At 39.7% G+C, this 27,552-nt stretch overlaps 1 protein-coding gene across 1 annotated transcript in view; it reads right to left on the reverse strand.

The window, feature by feature from the left end:
* Positions 1-401: 401 nt before the first annotated feature.
* The window catches only part of SLC17A6 (solute carrier family 17 member 6), a 30,526-nt gene continuing 3,375 nt past the window's right edge, over positions 402-27,552 (reverse strand). Inside the window, exons 3-12 of the mRNA XM_033928668.1 lie at positions 27,117-27,235; positions 17,731-17,845; positions 16,256-16,343; positions 16,050-16,136; positions 14,463-14,605; positions 13,123-13,272; positions 5,660-5,792; positions 4,040-4,150; positions 3,132-3,259; positions 402-817 (exon numbers count right to left, since the gene is read on the reverse strand). Of these exons, the coding sequence (XP_033784559.1) occupies positions 482-817; positions 3,132-3,259; positions 4,040-4,150; positions 5,660-5,792; positions 13,123-13,272; positions 14,463-14,605; positions 16,050-16,136; positions 16,256-16,343; positions 17,731-17,845; positions 27,117-27,235 (1,410 nt within the window). The 3' untranslated portion in view covers positions 402-481. The remainder of the gene's footprint in view (positions 818-3,131; positions 3,260-4,039; positions 4,151-5,659; positions 5,793-13,122; positions 13,273-14,462; positions 14,606-16,049; positions 16,137-16,255; positions 16,344-17,730; positions 17,846-27,116; positions 27,236-27,552) is intronic.

Below are 27,552 nucleotides of genomic sequence, written 5' to 3' on the forward strand. Positions count from 1 at the left end.
ACTTATGCTTCAAAGCAGATACATCAACGCCATCAATGACCCTATAGAGTAGGCGTGCGGGGCATTAGCAGCCTTATAATGAAGTCTGTGTTAACATAAAGGTTTGGAAACTTGTATATATATTGTAACGGCAAAAATCTGTGTACTTTGAGCAAAGTATTGCACTCTGTACTTTAATCCTTAGTCTGGAGTTTTCTTCTGAATACATTAAGGAACTAATTGTCTGAATAGTTTCCACCATTCAACCCTTAAAATCCTAACGTCTCTAGATCAGATGCACCAGGATGAAGGTGATAATGTGCCACAACTTGGACAGATTGCACTTCAATGATAGGGTTTTTTTGTTTTCATTTTTAGTTGGGTTTTTTTTACAATTGAATGAACTGTTTCGATGCGTTTACATGTTTACACTACGTTTTGTTGTGCAATCACAATGAAATTAATCACAAACACTACAAAATATATCTACTATGTCGCTTTGTTATGAATAATCGTCTCCTTCCCTATAGTTGTATGAATCTTGTCCTTCTTCTTGTACAAACTCCTCTTTCTTTTCCCAACCATTTGGCCATGCACTCTCGACTTGCGTGGTAGCTCCGTAAGATTTAGTGGTACCGTAATTGATGTAGCCTTGAGTAATGTCCCCCGTTTCCTCAGCGAGTTCATCCTCGTCGATGAAGCCACATTTTTCTTCACTTGTGCTCTCAGGGTCTGCCCATGGTTGCTTTTCACCAGATGCAAAAATTCCATAAAATATAACGCCACCATAGTGAACTAACGCAGCGATAAGGAAGACATACTGCCATTCTTCACGCGTCTGTAAAAGGGGACAAAATCAGATAGAATTGGCATGAAACCCTTTCATGTTTAACTTATTTCAGTTGCCATGTGGCAAAATGAGGCATGAAAAGGGTAAAATTAAACACAGCAAAGAAATGGAGCACCATGAGACGCACTTGGGGGTCCTGCAGTAACTGTGAACTGTACATGCTAACTGCACGCTAAAAAAATTTCAAAAGTTTTTTTTTTTTTTTAAGGGACATGTCATTGGCAGATAGTGGGATTCCTGTGCTAGCCAGTTATCACATGTACATTACCACACACTAAGGGGTCCTTTTATTAAGGTGTGCTAATCAATTTAGTACATGCTAAATGCTAAGGCGCCCATAGAATATAATGGATGCCTCAGCATTTAGCGTGTGCTAAATCGGTTACAGCGCCTTAATAAAATTACCCCCTAAGGGGGTAATTTATCAAGCAGCACTAAAGCCTAATGCATAATTAACCTGCATTAAGGGAATTAGCATGCGCTAAATTTATAGCCTATTTTATACCTGTTTCGTACCTAAGATAATGGAGAATATGAAAGAGAACTGGAGCAAGTCGGTTGCAGATTCCCGCTACTCTGTAATACCGTCTGCATCTTTTGTGAATGCCCCTGACCTGTCCAAGTCCTCCCATGGCCACGCCCCTTGAGTTGCATGTGATCCGATTTAGGCGCCCATTGTTACAAAATACTTTGCGACCAGATCGAGCCCAAACTTTTTCAGACTTCTTATGGACCAATGACATGAAAAATTGGCCTTTTCAATATTTTGGATCTGCTGCTATAATTAGCTTTTCCCAAAGTCCATTACATGTAATGGCAAGAGGAACCATTACCCATTTCTATCATATACTCAGGGTCATCTTTGACTCCTCTCGCTCCTTCACCACCCAGATACAACATATCGAGAAAACCTGCTGCTTCTTCCTCTATAATATTACCAAAATTTGACCTTTACTCTCTAAATACACTATCAAAACCCTTATCCATGCCCTCATCACCTCACGCTTAGACTACTGCAACTCGCTACTCTGAGCCCTTCTCCATAGCCATCCTGCTCTCCTTCAATCCTCCAGAATTTGACTGTACAACTCATATTCCATAAGAACCGCTATACTCATGTTACCCTTCTCCTAAAGCCACTTCATTGGCTTCCCATCCATTTACAAATACAATTCACACTCCTCTTACTGACCTACAAATGCACTCACTCAGCTGCCCCTCACTATCTCTCTTCACTTTTCTCCCCCCTACACACCTCCCCTCCACGAGCTCCACTCAGCTGATAGGTCCATTCTATCTTTGCCCTTCTCTTCCTCTGCCAATTCCAGACTCCATCCCTTCCACCTTGCTGTGCCATATTCTTGGAAAAAGCTTGAATCTCTATGGCGGGCTCCGACTCTGGCAGTATTCAAGGCCCAGTTAAAAGCCCACCTCTTTAAGACTCCTACTCCCTCTCACCTCATCCATCCCCAACCCTATGTCATGGCTGTTTGTACAAGTTAGATTGTAAGCTCTTCCAAGCAGGGACCATCTATTAAATGTCAAAATATACAGCGCTGCATACACCTTTCAGCGCTATATGAGTGATAAATAATAGTAGGAATAGTAATTTGCCTACACTTTCTCCTTTTAGAATCACATAGCAAACAGCTGATTCCTACCTCCACAAAGCACAAATAGAAGTTTCATATCCTTTCTTTGTAAAAGCGAAATGATCTTCACATGCAGTTCAGCTTTGTGCATGGGGGAGGAGGAGGAAGAGACACAGTTTCCATTAAATGTGTTCTGTTCCACAAAAAAATGTGAAAAAACGTTCTTTGAGTTATATTTGCAGAAAAGCTCGGAAGAAAGTTCAGTCTTTTAATCTACTGAAATTAGAATTCAGGGTGCAGTGATTTGGAAAATGGAAGGTACGAGGGAAATAATTTATTTGATAAAAATACTTAAATTACACCATCTAACTTTGCATGTTTGGGTTTTTTTTTTAATAGCTGTCTTCTTGGTAATTTCTTAAGGAAGATGGTTGGATGGGCAGACTGGATAGGTCTCTTCTCTTTATCGTCATGTTGTATGTTTCTAACAGTTATTTCTTGCACAGAGCAGAAATCTATTGAAAATATAGCTGGCCAGTGGGAATTATAGCTACTTACAGAAATCATGATCTCCAAGAGTAAAATTTAAGAATAATTCTAATGTCGGAACTGAAGAATTAAATCTCCTCTGTCCAGATCATTGAACACATGCATTGAAATTCCACTTACAGTAAATCAGAAAGTCCTTGGGCACAAATATCATGCTTTACCTTGTGCTTTGTCATTGAACCGACAATTATAGGACAAACCATTCCGGATAGTGTCCCTACTCCATTGGAAATACCCATCAGGATGCTGGCATATCGTGGGGCAATGTCCAGGTGGTTGACGTTGAAACCTATTGGGGAAGCACTCGTTTTATCGATAACCTAAGAAAACAGTCAAACCTCTTTTCTGTAGAATAACAAAACAATCCTGCTTTAAAAGAATTAAAGATATTCTAGAGGAAAGAAAACAGGATTTCCAATACACAGCTTGTAAATAAATGGAATTAGATATAGAGGATGACACAGGGACAAATTTGTCCCCATGTCATTCTCTAATAAGATACCCTTTATATCTGATTTTCATTTCATTTCATTAAAAGACACGAGGGTTTGAAGTTTTGGAAAACTCATTCGGTTGCACTACATAGCAGAAAACCAGGTGCATGTGGAGCTTTGGTAAATGTCAAGAAGAAACAAAATTGGAAAGCAAAAAAAAAAAAAAAACAACAGCAAAGGTGACCTCTGGCGCTCAGTCACGTTATTGTATAATCAAAACTCGACACGATCGTGTTTCCACACAGATGGCCTGCCTCAGGAGTCTGGGTATTGATTGAAAGATGCCTCTTTTCCTGAAGGCCTCTCAGTGTAAGAACATAGATAAGGAAATAAAAAGTTAATCAATTTGCCCCAAATCAGAAGGACCCCTGGTCACCCTGGTTCTTAGCCCACTCCTCCATTCCACTATATGTAGTAAAGCCCACTCAAGAAACGACAAATGTTTGCCCTGTTTTGTAGTTCTGCTAAAACACATTTGAAACAGGAAATGAATTTCAGGCTCACTTGAAGACATGTTTAAACGGCATTCTACTGGTTTCTATGAAATTTTGAAGACAGATCTTGCTTCATCTTACCAGATATGGCAAATCCACTGAAACCAACAGCAAGGACTAAGAATGAAATGGCCACACCTCTACTGTGAGAGTACCCTACTACCAGAAGGAGAGTTGCTTCCATACCAAATCCTTGAAAAGGAAGGAAAACAAGACAGGACAGTACAAGTATAAGCTTTTTCTTCTGTATACGGTTTCACATTTTCATAATAATAATAATAATAATTTATTTTTATATACTGCCTAACCAGTGGTTCATAGCAGTTTACACAATAGGTACTCTGCATACAATATAATAATAACATCATACATAATAAAATTATAAGTAACTAATACAAGCATTAAAACTAATGAATACAAAAATCCACTATATAAACTAAAATAAGTATAGATAAAAAGATTAAAAGTACATTATAACTACATGATAATATGAAAATCAGTAATGTATATTATATTGTTTAAATAGGTGGGTTTTAAGATCTTTTCGAAATTGATAGTAAGTAAGAAATGGAGCAACATGAAGATTCAAATATGAATTCATTAATCCAGTTTAGAATGCTAAGGTCCTATCCAAAACTTTTTGTAATGGCATGCATTTGCTGAAGGAAAATAAAACCAACCAGATCTACGAATATTTTCTTAGAAATAAAAAAAACTAAAATGAGAAACAAGGTGCTAAGCCAAATAAATCTTTAAAACAAATGCATCCAAATTTAAATAACACTCTAGCCCCAAACAGTAGCCAGTGAGGCTTTTGATAATATACACTGATATGATCGTGTTTTTTCAGATTAAAAATCAAATGAACAGCTGTATTTTGGATGATTTTTAGTCGTCTAGTAGTTATTTTATATGATCCCAGATAAATAACATTAAAATAATCCAATATTGAAAGGACTGAAAATTGAACCAGGATTTTAAATGATATAAAATCAAAAAATTTCCTAATAGTACGCAGTTTCCAAAGGACAATAAAACATCTCTTAACCAGAGAATCTGTATGGGCCTTAAAAGATAAGGACCGATCTAAAATAACCCCTAAAATTTTCAGCGTGAGTAAAATATTGTGGTTTGCCATGTTAATCCACTTACAAAGGTAATATACAGACTGATATTTGTTTTGTTTCTATATAAGTGAAACATCAAAACCATGAACTTATAAGTCTTTGAGCTAGATTCACTAAATCTTCCGATCCTGTACCGACGATCGTAAAACCAGTTTTACTGGTTTTGCGATCGTTCCCTGACCCCGACCCAATTCACTAAACAGCTTCCCGATCAATCTCCTAACTGATCCGATCCACCCATGCAAATGAGGGGAAATGGAATGGAAAAGTAGGAAGCGGACGATTCGCTAAGCAGAAGAAACACCGATTGGGTTTGCCGATCCAGAGGACCAATCGCTTACTTTCCTTGCTGACTCTCTTGCTCTCCTCTACCCTGAACTATCAATATCAAGGTTACAACCCCATATAAGCAACCATTAAAATTAAAGATAAACTGTAAAATAACTTTAAATATGCGTAAGAATTCATTCCTGTTTTATATATTCTGTGTTTTTAACCCGTGCATACAAAGGTACTTGCATTATAAAGGATATAATCATACGTTGGAGAATAAAAATAAAGTAAAGTGACTTACCTCCACAATTCATTATTTTCCGTACAGTAGTAGTTGAAAGGATCTCTTTACTTCTTAGAAAATCGGCAATTTGTCCTCCGATGGGCACGATGATCGTCATGACTAGATGTGGCACAGCAGACAACATGCCCACCTGATGAAAGAGTGCGTGTTAGAAGCCATCTGTGTAAACAGTGGGAACATGCACCACAAACTAAATTTTGGTACACTTTGATCCTTTCTCAAAGCATCCTATTGAAAATGCCCCTCCACGTTAAAAGAAATAATTGTAGCAATTTAAATACCATAATGTAAACTACCATAGGGTCATACGTACAAAATATTTTTCCCATAGACCTCAAAAAGGAAACCCCTGGTTTTAAGGAAGGTTTGGATAATTTCCTGAAGGAAAAGTCCATAGGCTGTTATTGAGAAAGTCATGGGGGAAGCCACTGCTTGCCCTGGATCGGTAACGTGGAACGTTGCTACTCTGGGGGTTCTGGAATCTTGTTACTCTTTGGGGATTCTGCATGGAATGTTGCTATTCTTTGGGGTTCCAGAATCTTGCTAATCTTTGAGACTCTGGAATGTTGCTACTTCTTGGGTTTTGGCCAGATACTAGGGGTCTGGATTGGCCACTGTGAGGACGGGCTACTGGGCTTGACCCAGTAAGGCTATTCTTATGTTCTTATGGGCCATTGTAAAACACTGGATGTTGGCTGATAAAGACCATTTGGTCAGTTTCGCATGTCCGATTGTCTCTGTCCACACTATTCTAGCTGGCAGCAATACAAGCTTCACCACCTAAAATTCTCTGGCTTTGGTCATTACCTTTTCTTGCCCTTTTCAACTCCTTCAGTTCTAAAGATATTTTCCAACCTCTACAATATTCACCGTCTACAAGAAATCACCCTTTAGTCTTTCACATCCTTAGGTAGCACACGTCTTCAAGTAGGATGTGTTGCCCATGCTGGGCCATCTGCCACGTCCCCTGCCTCTACAGTAGAACTGAAAATGTACCAAAGCATTGACATATTAGCTGAACCTTTTTTGGAAGCTTGACATAAGCTCTGCACTGACATGGGTTATCAGTGGGCCTTTTGGGACGTCTATTATTGAAAGTAGATATACACATATTTACGTATCTAAGCCATCACGTCAGTACCCTTGGCTGTTCAAAAGAGCCCTTAGCTCATGCATTCACTAGGCACGAGCTTCCTAATAATTTAAATTTGGGTAAAAATAGTAAGCAGGTAATTTATCAAAAAATTTATCTTATGAACTAATTTTAATGTTTAAACTCTGTTATTTTTTCCAAAATATTTTGCTTCCTGATACTACTGAATCAGCTGTACATTTCTCCAGTTCTCCTGGCATGTGTTATATTTTGAAATATGATGCCAAACCAAAATGTTAATGCCTGCTTCCAAGAAAACTGTGATTAGAATTGGAAATTAATGTTTGTAATTAAGACTTCTAGCAGACAATTTGATCCTGAAGCAATTCTTGGCAGGTTGAAATCCCTTCAAAAAACTTGTGGAGCACACTGAAATCCTCAAGGTGTTGGCTATAGCATGAGTCCAGACATAAACTATATATCAACCAAACAGTTGCATTAAGAGATTATTCGGATCTCAAGTGCTCACAGTTAGATGCCGATTGAACAAGTCTTAGCATATAAGCTCTTGTTATGTGATTTAATTTAATTTATTTCATCTATAAATCTAAGTTGTTATGCTGTTGCATTTAAAAATTATTCAAATACTTAGCTTGGGTGTTGATTCTTAACCCGGCCGAGTAATGAGTGCACATTGTGATTTTATCATGGGACACTTCAGCATACCCTGCGATAATCCCTTTTAGGCTGTGGTAAGCAAATACGGCAGAAAAACTCTACGGTGAAAAAAAGTTTGATCACGTCACCCCCCCCCCCCCCCCCCTCCTCAGCAATGCTCATTGGTTACCCAATACTCACCGTATAACCTATAAAAGAGTTCTACTTACTTATAAAACCATCCACACTAACACCCCCGCTTTTATCAACAAATATCTAATCCCCTACACCCCCCTCCCGGACGCTACGATCTAACAATCAACATTTGCTAGCCATTCCATCCTTACAAGAGATTTTTTTTTACGACACTACATGTAAAACCATTTTTTGGTCGCAGCCCCTTCGTTATGGAACTCCCTTCCAATAGACATTAAGACAGAGCCCTTACTGGACAAACTTAAATCAAAATTAAAAATGTTCCTCTTTAAGGGGTCTACAATCCTTGAAATTCAATCCTATAAGTAAAACAAGCCTCTCCATGCAAGGCCTAAATGATAAACGCTTCTCCAGAAGCGAAGCCTTCCCTTCCGTACTCCCCTCCTCGTTCTTTTCCCTTCCCTCTTTTTTTTCTTTTTGACGTCAATGTATTTTTGCCTTCCCCCTCCCCTCCTCCCTTCTGTACCAGTCTCTCTGTCATTTCATGTTTCCCCTCTTATATTTTTTTCTTGTAATTCATATTATATGCTTTTCTTATTTTCTTAAACTTATTTCACTATTGTAAATCGTTTAGGTATTTTCTTGATAAACGGTATATCAAGTAATGAACAAACTTGGAAACCTGGTTACCACAGCTTGGTAATAAGACTGCTAAGTGTCTCAGAGAATATTATCACATGGCGATGGATAGAGTAAGCATTTTCTCCTAGAAACCCCTTGATAAATCTCACTTCTCTGCTTCCAGTTCTTTACGCTGGCTGCCTATACATGCATGCTTACTCCCTGATTCTATAAATAGGCACACAAATTTACACAACTCATACATGTGTAAATGTACAGAAAATCAGCACTTTTGCAGGTAAATGCACACAACTGGACATCTGAAAGTTATTTTGTAAGAGTGCATGTAATTGGCATAACACATAACTGCAAGGAGAGGACAGCCTCAGCACCCTGAGGTTGTGGGTTCAAACCCTGTGCTCCTCCTTGTGAGCCTGGGAAAGTCTACTGCCCCAGGTACATTAGATAGACTGTGAACCCACCAGCACAGATAGGGAAAATGTTTGAGTATCTGATTTGTAACCTGTACTGAGCTCCTTTGGGAGGATGAGCTAAAAGATCAAATGAATAAATAAGGGCACATTCACCTGGATGTGGCATGGGTGAAGCTTTGAAATAAAGTAAACATGCAATTCACTGGTAAATGTGAATCGCTTGTTTACCCTTTCCAGAAATACTAAAGCTAGAGGGCACACAATGATGCTACTAAGGTGTAAATTTAAAACAAAGCAGAGAAAATATTTCTTCATTCAATGTGTAATTAAACTGAAATCTGTTGCCAGAGAATGTGGTAAAAGAAGTTAGCGTAGCAGGGTTTAAAAATGGTTTGAATAATTTCCTAAACGAAAAGCCAATAAGCCACTGATTTACATGAACCTTGGCTACAGTCAAGCAAAGATTTCCACAAGGTGTCTGTGGTGCCTTCTTTGCAGCAGTTTTGTGATACCAGATCTAGGAAATTGTGTTGGAATGGTTGTGTGTATTTGCACAAGTAAATAGTAGTAAATGGCATTCATATGTGCATGTGTTAATATCATTATTATATATGTAGATGTCCTGAGACATACTATAGTTTCTAAGGGGATCTGTTTTTGGCATGATTTATGTGGTCTAGTTTTGCACCAGAGTACACCTATATTTTTTTAGAAATTCCCCATTGGCATAAGTGATAGCAAACTGCTTGTTTCAGCCAGGGATTTAGAAGAATGATGGTGGAAGCAATTGTGCCTAACCCCTCGGTCCTTAAAATTGTACAAAATAACCTTTGGAAGCTTGGCTGCTTAATTGGTCTCTCTTAGATGCGGAATTTTGGGAATATAGATTTTTATTTATTTAAAAGATTTCTAACCTACTTAAATCTAAGTGGTTTACAAAATACAAACATACCTCTCCCCCCCTCCCCCCCCCCGACACTTTACAAAACCGCAATAGCAGTTTTTAGTGCAGGAACTCTATGAGCGTCGGGAACAGCGCAGAGCATTCAACACGCCAGCCTGCGCTAAAAACCTCTATCGCGGTTTTGTATAAGGGGGGCGGGGATAATTATCATGTACAATACAAATAAAAAAAAACTCATCTAAAATGTGCATAATTAGTATCCCAGCCTGTTGAAAAATCCACTTCTAGGCATCGTTTACAGAATCCCAACTTGTGATGCAGTGGTTGGCTCTACAGCCTCAGCACCCTGGGGTTGTGGGTTCAAACCCTGCACTGCTCCGCAGGAGTCCTCCACCCACAGTCTCACCAATAGAGGGTGCTGTTTTACTGTCACATTTTTCAATTGTGAGGGACAGGCAAGTTCTGCAGGACTCCAGGGAACATACCTGTCCTTAGCGACTGAAAATATTCCACCCCCTAGTGGTAGCAATGCAGCTGGAGGACACCTGCTCAGCTTAGAGGGAACAGTGCTTGTGACCCTGGGCAAGTCACTTAATCCTCCATAGTCCCAGGTGCGTTAGATAGATTGTGAGCCCATCGGGATAGATAGAGAAAATACTTGAGTACCTGATTGTAAAAACCGCTTAGATAACTTTGATAGGCGGTATATAAAATCCTAATAAAACTTGAAAACTTGATGCCAAGGCAAGCTTAGCTGTTGCTGGGTGTCTTAGAGGTAGGTGCCAGTCCATTAGGCCGGGTTTACTGGTGTCCATCTCGGATGCCTATAATCTGACCCTTAGAGCTAGATTGACTCAAATATGTTATTGCAGCTAATGGAAGTTGTTAGTGAAAATATTTGCTTAACCCTTTCAGGACCAAGGGACATATTTGTCCCATAACTTTAAAATCCTATAAATTTTGATTGGGATAGTCTACAGTTCTAAATTTGATATGTACGGATTCCATAAGATACTGCCTTTATGTAAACAAACTGGTTCCGACATTCATTCATTAGCGTCGTTGCCAGATTGACGAGAAGATTCACTTGCCACACTGTCCATAAGCCAGAAGTGTGATTTTTTAAAAAAAAAATAATGATATTTCACAAAAAAAATCAATTTTTTGGCATCTGCAAGCCCTTTTTACCATAAAAATGTCGTCAAAACCACAAAAATTGGCCTACAATCCTTATGGTCCTGAAAGGGTTAAAATCCTAAGTAGCAACAATCTAGAGCTCAGACTGTGATGTCATAATGCCTCATTCCACCAATGCCTAAGCTCCGTCCTCATCTGCACAAGCCTCAAACACTGTAGCCCTTTCAGGACCAAGGGACATATTTGTCCCATAACTTTAAAATCCTATCAATTTTGATTGGGATCGTCTACAGTTCTAAATTTGATATGTACGGATTCCATATGATACTGCCTTTATGTAAACAAACTGGTTCCGACATTCATTCATTAGCGTCGTTGCCAGATTGACGAGAAGATTCACTTGCCACACTGTCCATAAGCCAGAAGTGTGATTTTTAAAAAAAAAAATAATGATATTTCACAAAAAAAATCAATTTTTTGGCATCTGCAAGCCCTTTTTACCATAAAAATGTCGTCAAAACCACAAAAATTGGCCTACAATCCTTATGGTCCTGAAAGGGTTAAAATCCTAAGTAGCAACAATCTAGAGCTCAGACTGTGATGTCATAATGCCTCATTCCACCAATGCCTAAGCTCCGTCCTCATCTGCACAAGCCTCAAACACTGTAGCCCTTTCAGGACCAAGGGACATATTTGTCCCATAACTTTAAAATCCTATCAATTTTGATTGGGATCGTCTACAGTTCTAAATTTGATATGTACGGATTCCATATGATACTGCCTTTATGTAAACAAACTGGTTCCGACATTCATTCATTAGCGTCGTTGCCAGATTGACGAGAAGATTCACTTGCCACACTGTCCATAAGCCAGAAGTGTGATTTTTTAAAAAAAAAATAATGATATTTCACAAAAAAAATCAATTTTTTGGCATCTGCAAGCCCTTTTTACCATAAAAATGTCGTCAAAACCACAAAAATTGGCCTACGATCCTTATGGTCCTGAAAGGGTTAAAATCCTAAGTAGCAACAATCTAGAGCTCAGACTGTGATGTCATAATGCCTCATTCCACCAATGCCTAAGCTCCGTCCTCATCTGCACAAGCCTCAAACACTGTAGCCCTTTCAGGACCAAGGGACATATTTGTCCCATAACTTTAAAATCCTATAAATTTTGATTGGGATAGTCTACAGTTCTAAATTTGATATGTACGGATTCCATATGATACTGCCTTTATGTAAACAAACTGGTTCCGACATTCATTCATTAGCGTCGTTGCCAGATTGACGAGAAGATTCACTTGCCACACTGTCCATAAGCCAGAAGTGTGATTTTTTTAAATAAAAATAATGATATTTCACAAAAAAAATCAATTTTTTGGCATCTGCAAGCCCTTTTTACCATAAAAATGTCGTCAAAACCACAAAAATTGGCCTACGATCCTTATGGTCCTGAAAGGGTTAAAATCCTAAGTAGCAACAATCTAGAGCTCAGACTGTGATGTCATAATGCCTCATTCCACCAATGCCTAAGCTCCGTCCTCATCTGCACAAGCCTCAAACACTGTAGCCCTTTCAGGACCAAGGGACATATTTGTCCCATAACTTTAAAATCCTATAAATTTTGATTGGGATAGTCTACAGTTCTAAATTTGATATGTACGGATTCCATATGATACTGCCTTTATGTAAACAAACTGGTTCCGACATTCATTCATTAGCGTCGTTGCCAGATTGACGAGAAGATTCACTTGCCACACTGTCCATAAGCCAGAAGTGTGATTTTTTTAAATAAAAATAATGATATTTCACAAAAAAAATCAATTTTTTGGCATCTGCAAGCCCTTTTTACCATAAAAATGTCGTCAAAACCACAAAAATTGGCCTACGATCCTTATGGTCCTGAAAGGGTTAAAATGAATCTGCAGTAAATAACGTGCGTCAACGTGGTACCATTTCTCCTCTTGTGCGTGTTGAGTTCCCTCAAATATCTTCTGCCGCTGCTCATTTATAAAAATGCACAAGCATTTCCCTGCAATCCTGTACATGTTTTATCCACATTCAGTGAGCGTAAATATCCTGACCTGAATATCAATTTTGGATCTAGACAGCCTAAGCTAGGCCTTATGTACGAGGACTCTTTCATATTTTCACGCAAAATGGTCGGGGCGGGAGAAGTGGTAAGAGGGCGTGTTAATAGGACGCGGGGGGGGGGGGGGAAATGTATCACAAAACAGGCTGATTAGGTGGAAAAGCGATGTCATTTGCTTTTGAGATATCTAGGGGGTCTTTTACTAAGGCGCTAGCTAAATGCTAATGTGTCCATAGAATATAATGGCACGCACTAAATCTAGCCCGCCTTAGTAAAAGACCCCCCTTAATAAATAGTGTTTAAAAAATAAAACTGTGGAAACTTTTTGAAGATCCCTCGTATAAAGAAGAAACCCGGTGGGAAGTACCTTGCTGATTTCGAACCCAAACACCTCCTCAAAATATGCAGGTTGACTAATAAGAAGCAAATAAAAAGTCCAGCTCCTGCAGAAGTTCGCGACAATGATTGCATAGACAGGCATTGAGGTAAAAAACTTTCTCCAGGGAGTCTTGAATTTCTGAAAGAGATACGAAAGGAAGGGGTCAGCATTTCATGCAACGGCCATTGTTTTCTCAGCATTAGAAGTACGTTTTCTGTCAAGAACCTGAGTAAACACAATAAGTAAACACAGGGGAACTTTTCAAATGCAACAATTTGTAGAAGAACACTGTTGGATATTAATCTGCGTTGGGGGCAATTAAGCACAGCAACTTACGACAGCCGTAGAGCTGGCGTAATTGGGCGCAACTAAATATAGGCATGAGGAAAGACTAAAGAGGTTGGGGCTCTTTGGCTTGGAAAAGAGACGGCTGAAGGGAGACAGGATTGAAGTCTACAAAATCCTGAGTGGAGTAGAACGGGTACAAGTGGATCGATTTTTCACTCCGTCAAAAATTACAAAGACTAGGGGACACTCAATGAAATACTTTTAAAACCAATAGGAGGAAATCTTTTTTCACTCAGAGAATAGTTAAGCTCCGGAACGCGTTGCCAGAAGATGTGGACTATGACAATTGTTCTATCATATGTCATTCTAATACCACCTGGAAGTATGGTCGGTATATTAACTTGAACTTGAACTTTTCAAGCAAACAGAGGAGAAATAAGGGTTAACACTGGAGAGTCCCCCTTTCCTCTTTTCCTATGCCCTAAAACCGAATTTGTGAATCTAAAATAACATGCTTCTGCCTTCTCTGTTCCACGATTATCGAAATATATGATGCAAGGCTGCAATTTACAAAAGGCCAGGAGCTATGCAATTGCTTGTAATGGTTGATGAAATTATTCATCCCTTCTAGCTGGAGCTAACACTGCGTTATATCCATTGTGCGTTGATGAGAAACTCTGAACTTTAGTATTAGAGCAACCTATCAACATACAAAAATGCAGTAACGCAGGCATGAACCAACATTAAAGAGCAGAATTACCTGTGATGACTTTTAGGTAATAGACTCCCATGTCAAGTGAAAGTGACTGATCATCGAATGTGGTTTAAATATGCCAAGATTGTAGGACATTCTTTGGATTTGGGGTTTGTTAGGATGCAGATCCTGTTTCAGAAAGGATTTCTGAGACTTTGGAAGTTAACGTAGCTTTGCAAATGAAATTCATCCTATAATCCTAGAACATGTTACTCACTAACAAACCAGTAGGTGTCCCTAGAAAGGTCTTAAAAGCCAGTGGCATACACAAGATTAACAGTCTTACTTCTAATGCACCTAAAAGGTTAGCACTCTCTCCAATGCTTTCTTCTATGTATTTTCGCTCCTCGGCTGTGATTGTTGGATGCGTCGCAGGGCTCTCATATGACACCAACAACCAAAACATGTACCAAACAATTCCAAAGCTTCCTATTTGAAATACAAGGACAGTAATTTAGAATGAAAATGAAAATACTGTGCAATCACACAAGAAAGAGTCCCTGATTTCCTGTACATTGCTGTGCCCTGTGGCCCGTATTCTGTAAATGGCGCTGGACATTAGGCGCTTTAACTCACTTCCCCCCTCCCCTTTGACAAAACCACGATAGTGTTTTACTAGAGCAGGCCGGCACGCTGAATGCTGGGGTTGGAGTTGGCAGTTGTGCACTTCAACGCCGATATTCACCGCTTAATCATCTAAGTTTAGCAGTTTCTCTTTCTCTTCTCTCTTCCCATATTTTTTTTTTTTTTTAACTTTGTAAACCGTGTCGAGCTCCACTTCAGTGGAGAAGATGCGGTATATAAACCTAAGGCTTAGTTTAGTTTAGTTTAGTTAAATCGGACCACTTGAACAGTGGCGTAGTAAGAGGGGTGAGGGGGAAAGTCCACCCTTGGCGCCTTGTTAGTGGGGGCCTCCCCTCCATCCCCCCGCCTCTTCCCATTCCTCTCCTCCATGCACACGCTCCCTTCCCCCGTACCTCTAGTTGAAGTTGTTGTTCGCAGCAGTCAACTACATTCTCTTCGTGACCCCGTTAGCTCTCCCGCTGATGTCACTTCCGGGTGCCACGCATAGGACATGATATCAGAGGGAGAGCCAACAGGGTCACGAGGAGCATGTTGTTGACCACCATGAGCAACAACTTCAACTAGAGGTACGGGGGAAGGGAAGGGGGCATGCGCGACAGGCGGGATCAGGGATGGGGCGGGGGCACACGCAGCAGGTGGGATCGGAGAAGGAGCAGAGGGGGGCGGAGATGAGGGTGGGGGAGGGGCGCCACCACCTCTCGCCCTCACTATGCCACTGCACTTGAAACTCAGTCTTATGTTTATGTGGTGTCGCTTATGCAGATACGTGCTGAATATCAGACGTAACCCGTAAGATGTAGCCAGCCGTATAAACCTGGATATTTAGCCGATTTCTGCATGGAACTTAAAATTTTTTAATTGGCATAATTGAAAGCGCCATTGAAAGCCAATTAAAAACGATTCAATTAAGTCCACGTGGAAATCGGCGAGGCGCCTGAATGAAAATTAGGCAGGGTTAGGGGCAGAGTTTGAATGTGAAAAGCTTTAGGCAAACCCTACCGCCGCCTAACTCAATTGAGGCACTGGTAGATGCAATTCGCCTAAATTTGGTTGGCACGTTTTCCTAGGTACCCTACAATTTAGGTGCCATTTATAGAATCAGGCCCTTAATGCTGGTGCCCAAACTTAGCCTGGCATCGAATATCTGAGAATAGCGCGGGCAGTGGCTAAAATAAATACTCTACGTTGGTGGCTGAATGTTGCCCCCCCACCCTAGAAATGTTGGTAAATGAGCTTAAGGTCCAGTAATATGCAAATCTGTGGCATTAAAATGCAGAAAATATCATACCATATACATAAAATACAGATGACCATCCCGTATATTGCACTAAGATCCCAGCCAATGGCATTGCAATAACAGCTCCTGCATAGGAACCTGCAATTAGGGGTGAGGGGGGAAAAAGAAGACACGGGTAATTAAATGGCTTCAACCCAACTGAACTTGAACTTTGCATCGCTTTCTCAGATGAAGGAAAAAGATTAATTCTTCCCTACCGCAAAAGGAGGTGGTAGCCAGTCTACTTCTCTCTAAAGGAGGGGCCCACTTGCTCCATATACCATGGCAGGCTGGATAGGTGACGCCCTGTAATTATTTCATAAATTGCTAATGGTAATCCAGAATCATTTACAGTAAGCATAGAGAATAATTGACACATACTATTTGTCTTTTAGATAACACAAGTGTGAAAATTTGTATTTCATTTAATCTGTCAACATTGGCTTCATGTATCAATGGAGAAAGGATCCGAATGAAGAAAATAAGAAGAGACACAAGCACTGGCAGGTTAGATGCAAAGCATTGATAAAGAAAGCTAAGAAATAATATGAAGAGAAACTTGCCAAAGAGGCAAAAACTCATAACAGAAAACCTGTGAGGGAATCCATGGGACCCTTGGATGATCAAGGAGCAAAAGGGGTGCTCAGGGGGGATAAGGACATAGTGAAGAGACTGAATGAATTCTTTGCTTCAGTCTTTATGGAAGAAGATGTAAGAGAGCTTATGTTCGTATCTACCTGAACCGGAAATGGTTTTCAAGGGTGATGATGCGGAGGAACTGAAAGAAATCTTGGAGAATCTGGAGGATGTACTAAGCCAAATTGACAAGTTAAAAAGTGACAAATCACCTGGACCGGATGATATACATCACAGGGTACTAAAACAACTCAAACATAAAATTGCTGTCCTGCTCTAAGTGATCTGTAACCTGTTGCTAAAATCATCTGTAGTACCTGAAGATTGTAGGGTGGCCATTTACACTGATTTTTAAAAAAGAGTTCCAGGGGAGATCTGGGAAATTACAGACCGGTAAGCCTAACTTCAATACCGGACAAAATGGTGGAAACAATTATAAAAAATAAAATTGTGAAACACCAAGACAAACATGATTTAATGAGACAGAGTCGGCATGGGTTCAGCCGAGGGAAATCTTGCCTCACCAATTTGCTTGATATAGTTGATATAGTGTATCTAGATTTTCAGAAGACTTTTGATAAAATTCCTCATGAGAGGCTCCTGAGAAAATTAAAGAGTCATGGGATAGGTGGCAAAGTTCAGTTGTGGATTAGGAATTGGTTATCGGATAGAAAACAGAGGGTAGGGTTAAATGGTCATTTTTCTCAATGGAGGAGAGTAAACAGTGGAGTGCCACAGGGGTATGTACTGGGGCCGGTGCTATTTAACTTATTTATAAATGATCTGGAAATTGGAATGACGAGTGAGGTGATTAAATTTGCAGATGACACTAAACTGTTCAAAGCATGTGAATTGTGAAAAATTGCATGGCAGAATATAGGAAATTAGAAGACTGGGCGTCCAAGTGACAGATGAAATTTAATGTGGACAAATGCAAAGTGATGCACATTGGGAAGAATAACTCAAATCACAGTTACCAGATGCTGGGGCATCTTATGTTGATAAGTATATAATTTCCCAGTAATGTTTTATTTCCTGATCAATATATTTCGCCTACCTCTACAAGCCCTTGTAAGATCCTCACAAAGATGACACATCCATAATGCACATTAGCCGCAGATGGTATTAGCATGTTCAGGGTAGAAGTGAGTAAGATAGCGGCTCCAAACACCCTGTAATAGGAAATAATGAATAGCTATCAAACAGAGAAACCCCCCCCCCCCCCATCACATCTAAATACCATGTACATAGAGACATATGTAACAACTGTCTGTTAAAAGCTTTATTCTCATTGCTCATTAGTAATGACCTGATTATTTTTACGTTTCTAGAACAGTGACAGGCTGGAACCCCCTCCCCATCACACACACACACACACACCTACACACATTTCACAGAGAATATATTCTGAGCCTCACTGAACTTTGAATACAGTTCAGAAGTGTTCTGCTGGTCTTTCACCCATCCCTGAAAAAAACACCTTGTTTTATGGGAGAGAAGTTGGGGATGGATGTTCTATTTTATTTTAATAATTTGTTCATGTTTACTTATTCTTTCTATGTTTAAATATTGTTTTATATTTAACCCTCTTTTATCAAGCTCAACTGTCAAGCCGTCCAATCTATTCCTTTGGGCGGTTTGGCATTCAGCTCGCACTGCTTTGCAGCGCACCTTGATAAAAGGGGGGCTAATTTGTAACTGCTTTGAGTCCTTTTTGGATAATGATAACAAATCTACAATAAATAAATCCAAATTTCTAAATTGTAGATACAATGGGGCTCATAATCAAAATAGAAATATGTCTAAAAACTCACCCAAATCGGCACTTGGATGACCTAAAAGACAGGCTGTCCAAGAGCCGATAATCGAAACAGGTTTTTAGATGTATCCAGAGACCTTTTAGGCTCTGAATCCCACTGTGCTCCCAGAGCTGAAAGGGGCATTTTTGAAGGAGTGGTTAGGGCGGGATGTGGGCCAAACTAGACTTAGTTGTACTGCAGGGATAATTGAGGGTTTGAGAGGCTGCTTAGATGGAACTTATATGTTGTGACTTAGACGATCTAAACACAGGTCTAAGTCCCAAAAAGGTATCCAAGGATTGCCAGATAACTACTGCAGACACAAAGTTCAGACCCCTCCCCCCCCCACTTCCCCAATGATCACCGACCACCACCACCACAACAATCGGAATAAAAACGTACATACCTGCCTCCAGAACATCAGCTTAAGTAGTCTGGGAGGTGGGCTACTGAACCATAGAGAGGAGGACCCAGGCCCATAAGCCACTCTAACCACTGCATTCATGATGGAAAATGTGAGTCCACCAAACCCCACAAAAACCCTACTGTACTGCCATAAAGGTGGTAGCTGCAGCCATAAGGGCTATTGTGGTTATAGACAGGTGAGTATAGTAGGTTTTCAGGGGCTCACCATGACCTGCAGGGGAGTTGTAGTGAGATGCTTATGTGGCATCCTTTTTGAGAAGTTCATAGCAGTGCTCTGTAAGGTGCTCTGTAAGTGTTCTGTAAGGTGCTCGGTTGCTATGTCTGGGTGGCCAGTCCATCACAATGCTGGCCCCTTCCACGTCCAAAAGGTCTTATTCTAGGTGTTTGGGATTTGGACGATTATTTGGATGAGAAAGATAGATGTACTAGCGGTCTGTACGATCAAACGGCTGAATGTAGAAGTAGACGATTTTCCCTCCCCCTCAAAAAAAAATTTTGGACGTATTTTTCAAGAATGGAATTTGGACGCTGCCGACTTAGGACGATTAGCGCCCTAGGCCCAAAACGGACTTAGACATTTGTTTTGATTATGGCTCTCAATGTGGTTTTGGAAAGACTAAGATGGGGGGGGGGGTTCATCAAGGGGCATGAACTGATTCCGCACACACTAACCGTGCTAGTGCATGCTAAATTAGTTTATCACCCCTTGATGAATTCTCCCCGTGAATTCTCCTCTCAATTTTGTGATATAAAAATTGCATTCAATTATTAGCAGCTGAGAGGTTTGAAAAACTCAGTTGGCATTCAATCACACGTCTCCTACCGTATGGTTTACTCTTAGGCTCAGCATTACTGACCTGCCTCAAAGCCATGTCTGACAACTGCAGAACGAGTACAACATTTCTTTTTTTTTTTCTCCTTCCACCATGCTTTGTATTTCATGAGAAATAAAACCAAACACTGCCTTCATTATATGCAAATTCCTTTTATACATATTCATTCTATTCTCGATTCCTTTCCCAATAATTCCTGATATGCCACTTAATTTTCTACTGCCACTATACTCTAAACTGAGCATTTCGTTGTATTATCCACAGTGATTCCTAATATGGAACCCATCATTGGGTACCTAGAGTTTGAATTATTTTTCTATATGGGCATCATTTTGCATTTGTGCAAAATAATTTTTTTTCCTGCTACTTGAATACCCATATATCAAGTTCAGTGTTTCCAAACCCTCTTCTGGAGGCTCACCTAACCAGTTGAGTTTTCAGTTCTACCACAATGACCATACATGAGATAGATTTGTATATATTGGGTCTTCAATATAGGCAAACTTACAGTTTCTCATGCCAGAGGGTCTCTTTAACCCCTTGCTCATCCAGTGGTCAATCTGATTCACTCAAAGTCTTCGTGCTTCAAATGTAATTTGAAAATATGGGGTTTAAAAAATTAGTTCTGTATGGCAGGTTTCTTCTCTAGTTCTTTTTTTTATTTTTTTTGGTCTGCCTTATTAATGTTTTACATCTAACTTACTAGTGTTTATGCTCAAAGTACCATAATGCATTTGTCTCCAACCATATTTCTGACTACTGGTCTCATAGCATCCTACTCAACTTCTAGCTACTACTGATAATATAACGATAAACAAAGATAAATCCTAGAAAAGAAAGGAGAAAGCTACTGTTACCATAAGTGAGCAACCTTATGATTAAAGAAAATTATTTAAAAAATGATCCAATAGAGAAAAAAAATATTTAACTGGAGCATGGTCCATTGAATTGGGCTTTCTTCTCCCTAGATGGCTGGGCCCGAGATACTGCAAGCTCAGAATTTGGAGTAGTGGTCTTCACTTCCAGGCCTCAAGGATGCCCAAAATTTAGGTTTTCAGGAAATTTCTAATGAATATGCATGAGAGAGATTTGTATATAATGGGACCAGAAGGCATATGAATCTCTCCCCTGTATATTCATTAGAGCTATCCAAAAATCCTGACCATGAGGACTGGGAATGAAGACTAAGGCCTTAGATGAAGGAAGTTGTTGTCATCTCTTAAGGTTGATGCTTGTGGAAAAAGTCAAGGCTCGTGATTTCAGGATTCTGCAAGGATCCATGGTGAACTCTTGTCCAGGAAGATTGCAAAAATGGCAAGGCTAAGCCCACTGCAGTCTTGGAGAAGGATGTGAAATAGGGGGGTGGGGGGGTGGAAGGGCACTAAGGTCACAACCCTGGTTCCAACTGAACTGGAGGCTGAAAGGAGCAGGAGGAAAACTGCAGGGTTAAATTTTTAAAAATGGTTTAACTCTTGTGAAATAACTTGAAAATTATGTAAATTTTATTTATTTGTATACTGTTCTTGTGTAAACTTCTCAAGGCTTCATACCTTGCTTGGACATTTTGATTATTTGGGGGAGGGAAATGGCTATTATTGAGCATTAATATGTAAAGCAGATTCCTCACTATCTAATCTAATAACATAGTATTCCAATCTATTATAGTCACCCATCTGTGGCTCTTTTTTTATTAAAAGAAATCCCTTAGCATATCATTAAGTTGTAAAAAAAAAAAAAAATGACTTCATTACTACAGAGAGAAAATATAACCAGCTATGAACATATGGGCAACTAAGTGTCTGCGCTCAAGACCAGAACAACCCACCACAATGAACGGTGACGGGATTGCTGTCCATGGTGCTGGTCTGCTCAGTTGGAAATGAAAGATGCAGAAAACAGACAATGAGCCTTTCTTTCCCTTAGATTTACAATTGAAAAATCCCTGTAGTAAGTCTTAAACAGGGTGGGGGAAGGCGAGGGGAAAATCACTCATAATAAGTATTGACAGCACATGTAGATTACTGGGAGGTTTTGTTTGTATTGCTTATCACTTATGTAATCTGATTTTGTTAGAACTCTAAAGCATACAGCATTTTAATATTATCCAAGACCTGGAAAACTGGATTGATAGAAATTGCAGCGTACTTAAAGAATGATGATGCCCTATTCCATTTAATCTGTCTTAAATATTTCCCACAATGCCCTATTTTACAATAGAATTGTCATAACCTCAAGAATAATATTTTGGTCCTGCTGTTTCAGACACCACAAACCCCAGATCTATACTTTAAGATCCAGCCAAGTAGTTTTGGCTGCATCTTCCAGTAATTTATACCAAACTGACTGGTTCCAAACCTATACCCTTAAGTCTGCTCAGGTGTCCAATTCCAGACTTCGTTCCTTTCATCTAGCTGCCCCCTATGCCTGGAATAAATTATCCATGTTTGTCCATGAAGCCCCTTCCCTTGTTTAAAAGCAGACTGAAAACCCACCTTTTTGATCTAGCTTTCAATCCCTTACCCTATTCCTCTGCCCTCCAACCCAGCCATCTGATTAACCGTTCCCCTTAACTGTATCCTTGACTTCCTGTTTAGATTGTAAGCTCTTTCGAGCAGGAACTCTTTTCATACTCTTTGTAGCACTGCCTGCATCTGGTAGCACTATAGAAATAATTAATAGTAGTAGTAGTAGTGTCCAGATATTTATAGAAATAAAGTCTATGTTTATAAAAAAAAAAAAAAAAAAAAACACACTCCAAAAAGCCAATACAATTATGCATTAACCCCCCAATTCTGTATATGGTGCTTTATGTTGTGTATGCAATGCACATGGCCGATTTGCACACGCAACTTAATTGTTTAATAACCCAATTAGCACTAAAAATTAGCAAGTCACACCTCATAGCATGTTAATTGGCACTAATTAAAAGTCATGCGTGCAACTTGGCCTATTCTGTAAAGTTCTGCACACCAGTTCTTGTGCACAGATCTGAAAAAGAGACACGGCCAGGGGAGGAGCATGGGTGAATCATGGGTGTTCCTAGAATTTTTGTACACTGTCACAGAATATGCCCAGTGTGCACACAGGTTAGCCACAGGGATTTAGGCCTGGTTTTAATTGGTCTAATTGGGTGCACCTAAAAGTTATGACAGGCACTGGCGCTTAGTACAATTCAATAAGGTGTGCATAACATAGAATTGCGCTAAGCATCATTCTGGACAACACTATTTTTTTATTTTTTTTTTTTGGGGGGGACCATATATAAACTATGGTCCTAACTCCTTAAACAACAAAATTGTAGTTATTTTGCTCAGTCCTGGGACCATCCCTTTTCAACATATTCATAAGGGACTTGACCCGAGGGCTTCAGGGTAAAGTAACACTGTTCGCCGACGACGCCAAACTGTGTAATATAGTAAGTGAAAGCAATCTCAAGGATAGTATGATGCAGGATCTGATCACGTTGGAAAACTGGTCCTCGACATGGCAGCTGGGCTTCAACGCTAAGAAATGTAAGGTCAAGCATCTCGGCTGCGGAAATCCATGCAAAACTTACACCTTAAACGGGGAAACACTAGCTAGGACTTCAGAAGAACGGGACTTGGGAGTAATCGTCAGTGCAGATATGAAGGCTGCCAAACAAGTGGAGAAGGCCTCATCCAAAGCAAGGCAAATGTTGGGATGTATCAATAGAGGCTTCGTCAGCCGCAAACCTGAAGTCATAATGCCGCTTTACAGAACCATGGTGAGACCTCACCTGGAATACTGTGTGCAATTTTGGAGACCACATTACCAAAAAGATGTGCTTCGAGCTGAATCTGTCCAGCGAATGGCCACTAGAATGGTCTCCGGACTCAAGAGTCTCTCATACGAAGAAAGACTAGGTAAACTACAGCTATACACTCTTGAGGAGCGTAGAGAAAGGGGAGACATGATTGAGACATTTAAGTACATCACAGGTCGTGTCGAGGCGGAAAGCGATATATTCTTCCCCAGGGGACCCTCGGTCACAAGGGGGCACCCGCTCAAACTCAGAGGAGGGAAATTTAATGGTGACACCAGGAAGTATTTCTTCACAGAAAGGGTTGTAGATCACTGGAACAAACTTCCGGTGCAGGTGGTCAAGGCCACCAGCGTGCTCGACTTTAAGAATAAATGGGACATCCACGTGGGATCCCTATGGGGGTCGAGCTAAGGATCTGGGTCATTAGCACTCAGACTTGATGGGGTGGGTCAGAAGAGTGGGCAGGCTTGATGGGCTGTAGCCCTTTTCTGCCGTCATCTTTCTATGTTTTCTATGTTTCTATGTTTTGAAGTACATAGGAGGAAAATAAACCTCTTGCCACCAAACAGTGTAGTGTTAACAAGAAGTCTGACCTTCGAGTCTCTTTGTTAATTCCAGCAAAATGGAAAATTCAAGCTCTGAACTCTCACCCCTGGTGACATCACAGCAGGAACTCCAGTTGACTTGGTAACCAGAGAGACAGAGTGCATAAAACTGAACCTCAAGAAGCTGTTACATAGGCCCCCTTTTATTAAACTGTGCTGAATGCCCCACGCTGCTCTCAATGCTCATGGAGTCCCTATGAGCGTCGGGAGCAGCACGCAGCATTCAGCGCGGCTCCCGGCACTAAAAACCGCTAGCGCGGTAACTTTTTTTGCAAGTTTTACAATTGTCTGTACATGTATGTAAGAGCAAAACTTTTGCTCTTTTTGTATAGTCAAAGGCAGCTAATGCCTTGGATGCATTTTTCACTTAAAAGCTTGTTGCATTAATTTCAAATGCATAATCGGTTGTGTATTTGTGCTTCAGCATTAAGGGCCTGATTTAAGTAATGGCACTATAAGTCAGGTGACAGAAGGAACCTTACCGCCACCTAACTGAATTAATTTAATTGGTGGTAATTGGCACAGTAATTGACCATGTCATTTAAAACCAATTAAAAAGTCATTATGAGAAAAAAAAAGTAGGTGGCAGCAGGTGTGTACAAAAAAAAGGACACCATAATCACATCTACAGAGGCACCTAAGGTCAATGCAAGCATGGTATAGAAGATCAAATAAGTAAATAAATGACTGGTGCCTATGTTAGACATAAGTCATGATTCTTTTAACAGCGCCTATGCATGATTGACATGTGGCTGGTGCCATTTTTGGAGGCACTGGTGATGTAGGTGCCTTTACTAAAATAAGGCCCTAAATACAGCAATTAGTGTGATGTAATAACTTAAATAGTGGATAGGAACGTATTTGCTTTGGTACAGATGTTTGGGCCTTAAAGGCAAGCAGTCCTATGTACTTTTAATTGTTTTATTGTGTTTGTATATTTGGATAAAGGCAGACTAGAAGTGATAATAAACTAAACTAAAAGAGAGTTTGCTAAATTGATATTAACATGTTCATTCACTTTTATACTGACAATAGGTTCTTTATAAATAGAGATTGTGTGTTCAAGCCCTGTTTTCCTAAAGGATCTATGCAAGACTCAAAATTTTTGCTTGATATGAATAAATACTTTATGGGATCCTTAAAAACATATTGAACCAACAAATGTTTTTAGATCATGTAGGAAATTCGGCGCTGTTCAAGCATAATCTCCTTTAAGAATGAAATGAAATCCATGCATAGCCAAAAAATGTAAACACCCTTGCAAACGCGGTAAAATAAATAACAAAACAATCTTTGGGCCTACGTTTGATTTTGAGAGTAATCTACAGTTCACCAGAGCAAATCTAAAGTAGGAAAAAAGGCCTATGAAAACTATTAATTTTGTCCATGCTTCTCTGTGAGCCATCGGACAAATTTCAGGAACATCGCACCTTTTGACTTTCCAAACTGAAATTCCATAATGGATTATTAGGGGACTTTTTTTCCCTGTTTGCTGGCAGTAAGTGTATATTCATCAGCCCCAGTGTCTCGTAAGTTCTATAATTTTAGACAGAAAACAGACTGAAAATAGAGCAAGCTGGTCATGTTTCACGCATTCTCTTTCTTATCTCCTACTTGAAAGTTTGTCAGACAAATGATGCATGTAAATTTAATTTATTAGATAATTGTAAGTAAAATTATGGAAAGGTCCAAGCAGTAAACTCACTTAAAATCATGCTTTTACTTTCCCAAAGAGAGTCCTTTAAGAGCTGTCGATCTTTCACTATAATGAGCCCATTGCCTACTTGGAAATTTATATAAATAGATTTCTCATTTCGCTCTTGGTATTTTTGAGATAAATTTCAGATTTTAACGTTCCCAGTCTGAATCAGCAGTAGATCTAGAAGGGGCCAAGCTGAAAAGTTCTCAGCCCAACCAAGAAGAGAATGATATCGAGCCATGAAACGTACACCGTGATGCCACAATTTTCTCGACACTTTTCGTTTCAGTGATATGAAACGAAACAAAAAGTGTCAAGAAAAGTGTGGAATAACTTGTATGTCTGGGCTCCACGTCATTCTCTTCTTGGTTGGGCTGAGAACTTTTCAGCGGCATTGGCTTTAAACTAAGCAGTGCTGAGACCATATACTGCGAATGCTTTCCTGAAAGTCTTGCCAGAGCTTGGTAGCAGGGCCTTCCCTCCCTATACACAGCAACAAATGGCTCAGAATGCTTTATCCGCCTTGAATTCTCCGTGGAGCTAATTAGCAGGTAAAATCACCCCCAAGGTGCTTGAAAGGTTGCCAAACACCATAGAAACGGGACTGCAGAGCTCTGCCCTCCCTGCACCATCTGTACGAGGTCTTTATTTTATCCAGAATGCATCCTGATGTTTTGTCATTGGAAGGCAGGGCTCCAGCAGTTTGGTTTCAAATCCAGATATTTTCATTGTTTCTTCTGAATATTCATTGGACTTAAATAAATCCTTTACATAAGATTCATGAAGAGAAAAAAAAAATACCCGATTTAACATCTCTTCTGCTACATGGAAAAATGTAATCCCATCTACATTTATTCTCATTTGAACAGGCAAGATATCGTCAATGTGTGGTGAATTAATCCAGAATAGAAATAAACATTTTCTATCTTTTGTTCATCATTCCACATTATTTGTCATAGCAGACATTCCAAAAGGCTGCTGTATCTATTTACCAAATTTGAAAGAAACCTCCACCACAATTTTTGCATTCCCTGGATTCCACTCTGAAAAAATATCACCATTATTCCTTCCTCTCTGAATTTATCTTTTACTATCTGGCAAAAAAAAACAAAAAAAAAAAACAGAGTAATAGCAGTCAGATAAGATTTGCAAATTTATGCTGGGGTTGATTTACTTACAGCGCGCTTTGATTGAAAATAACTCCCTAAAGCGTAAATAGCAAATTCACTATAAGCAAACCAACTACAAAGCAAACATTTTTTTCTAAGGTTCGGTAGCAGTTTGTTTATCACCCTACCTGTTTGCTGCCAGTCTGGATGCTATATATCCTCCAGGGATTTGAGTGATTATATAACCCCAGAAAAAGGAGCCATGGATCAATCCCACCGTTTCGGGTTCCCAGTTAAACTTGGCTTTCTTCAGGTCCAAGGAAGCAAAGGAAAAAGGGAAAGTGCTGAGGTTTGAAGAATATCACATTAAAGCATGAACTAATAAAATTAAATTTTAAAAAACGAGGTTTTTATGTGTCAGTATAAACGGTGCACTTCTCGATCATGCAGACTGAATTAAAAATGAAAACTAATATGCTGGTAAGAATATAATAATTTGCGACGTTACAAGGAAAACCTATCGCTGCATCTGCTTGTCGCTAAATAGTACATAGAAAAATATTTTTTTTCCACATATATAGTATATACAATGGGACTAAGTCAAATTAGAAGTAGTTGAGATAA

Source organism: Geotrypetes seraphini, chromosome 19 (genome assembly GCF_902459505.1).
Source record: "Geotrypetes seraphini chromosome 19, aGeoSer1.1, whole genome shotgun sequence".
Lineage (NCBI taxonomy): Eukaryota > Metazoa > Chordata > Amphibia > Gymnophiona > Dermophiidae > Geotrypetes > Geotrypetes seraphini.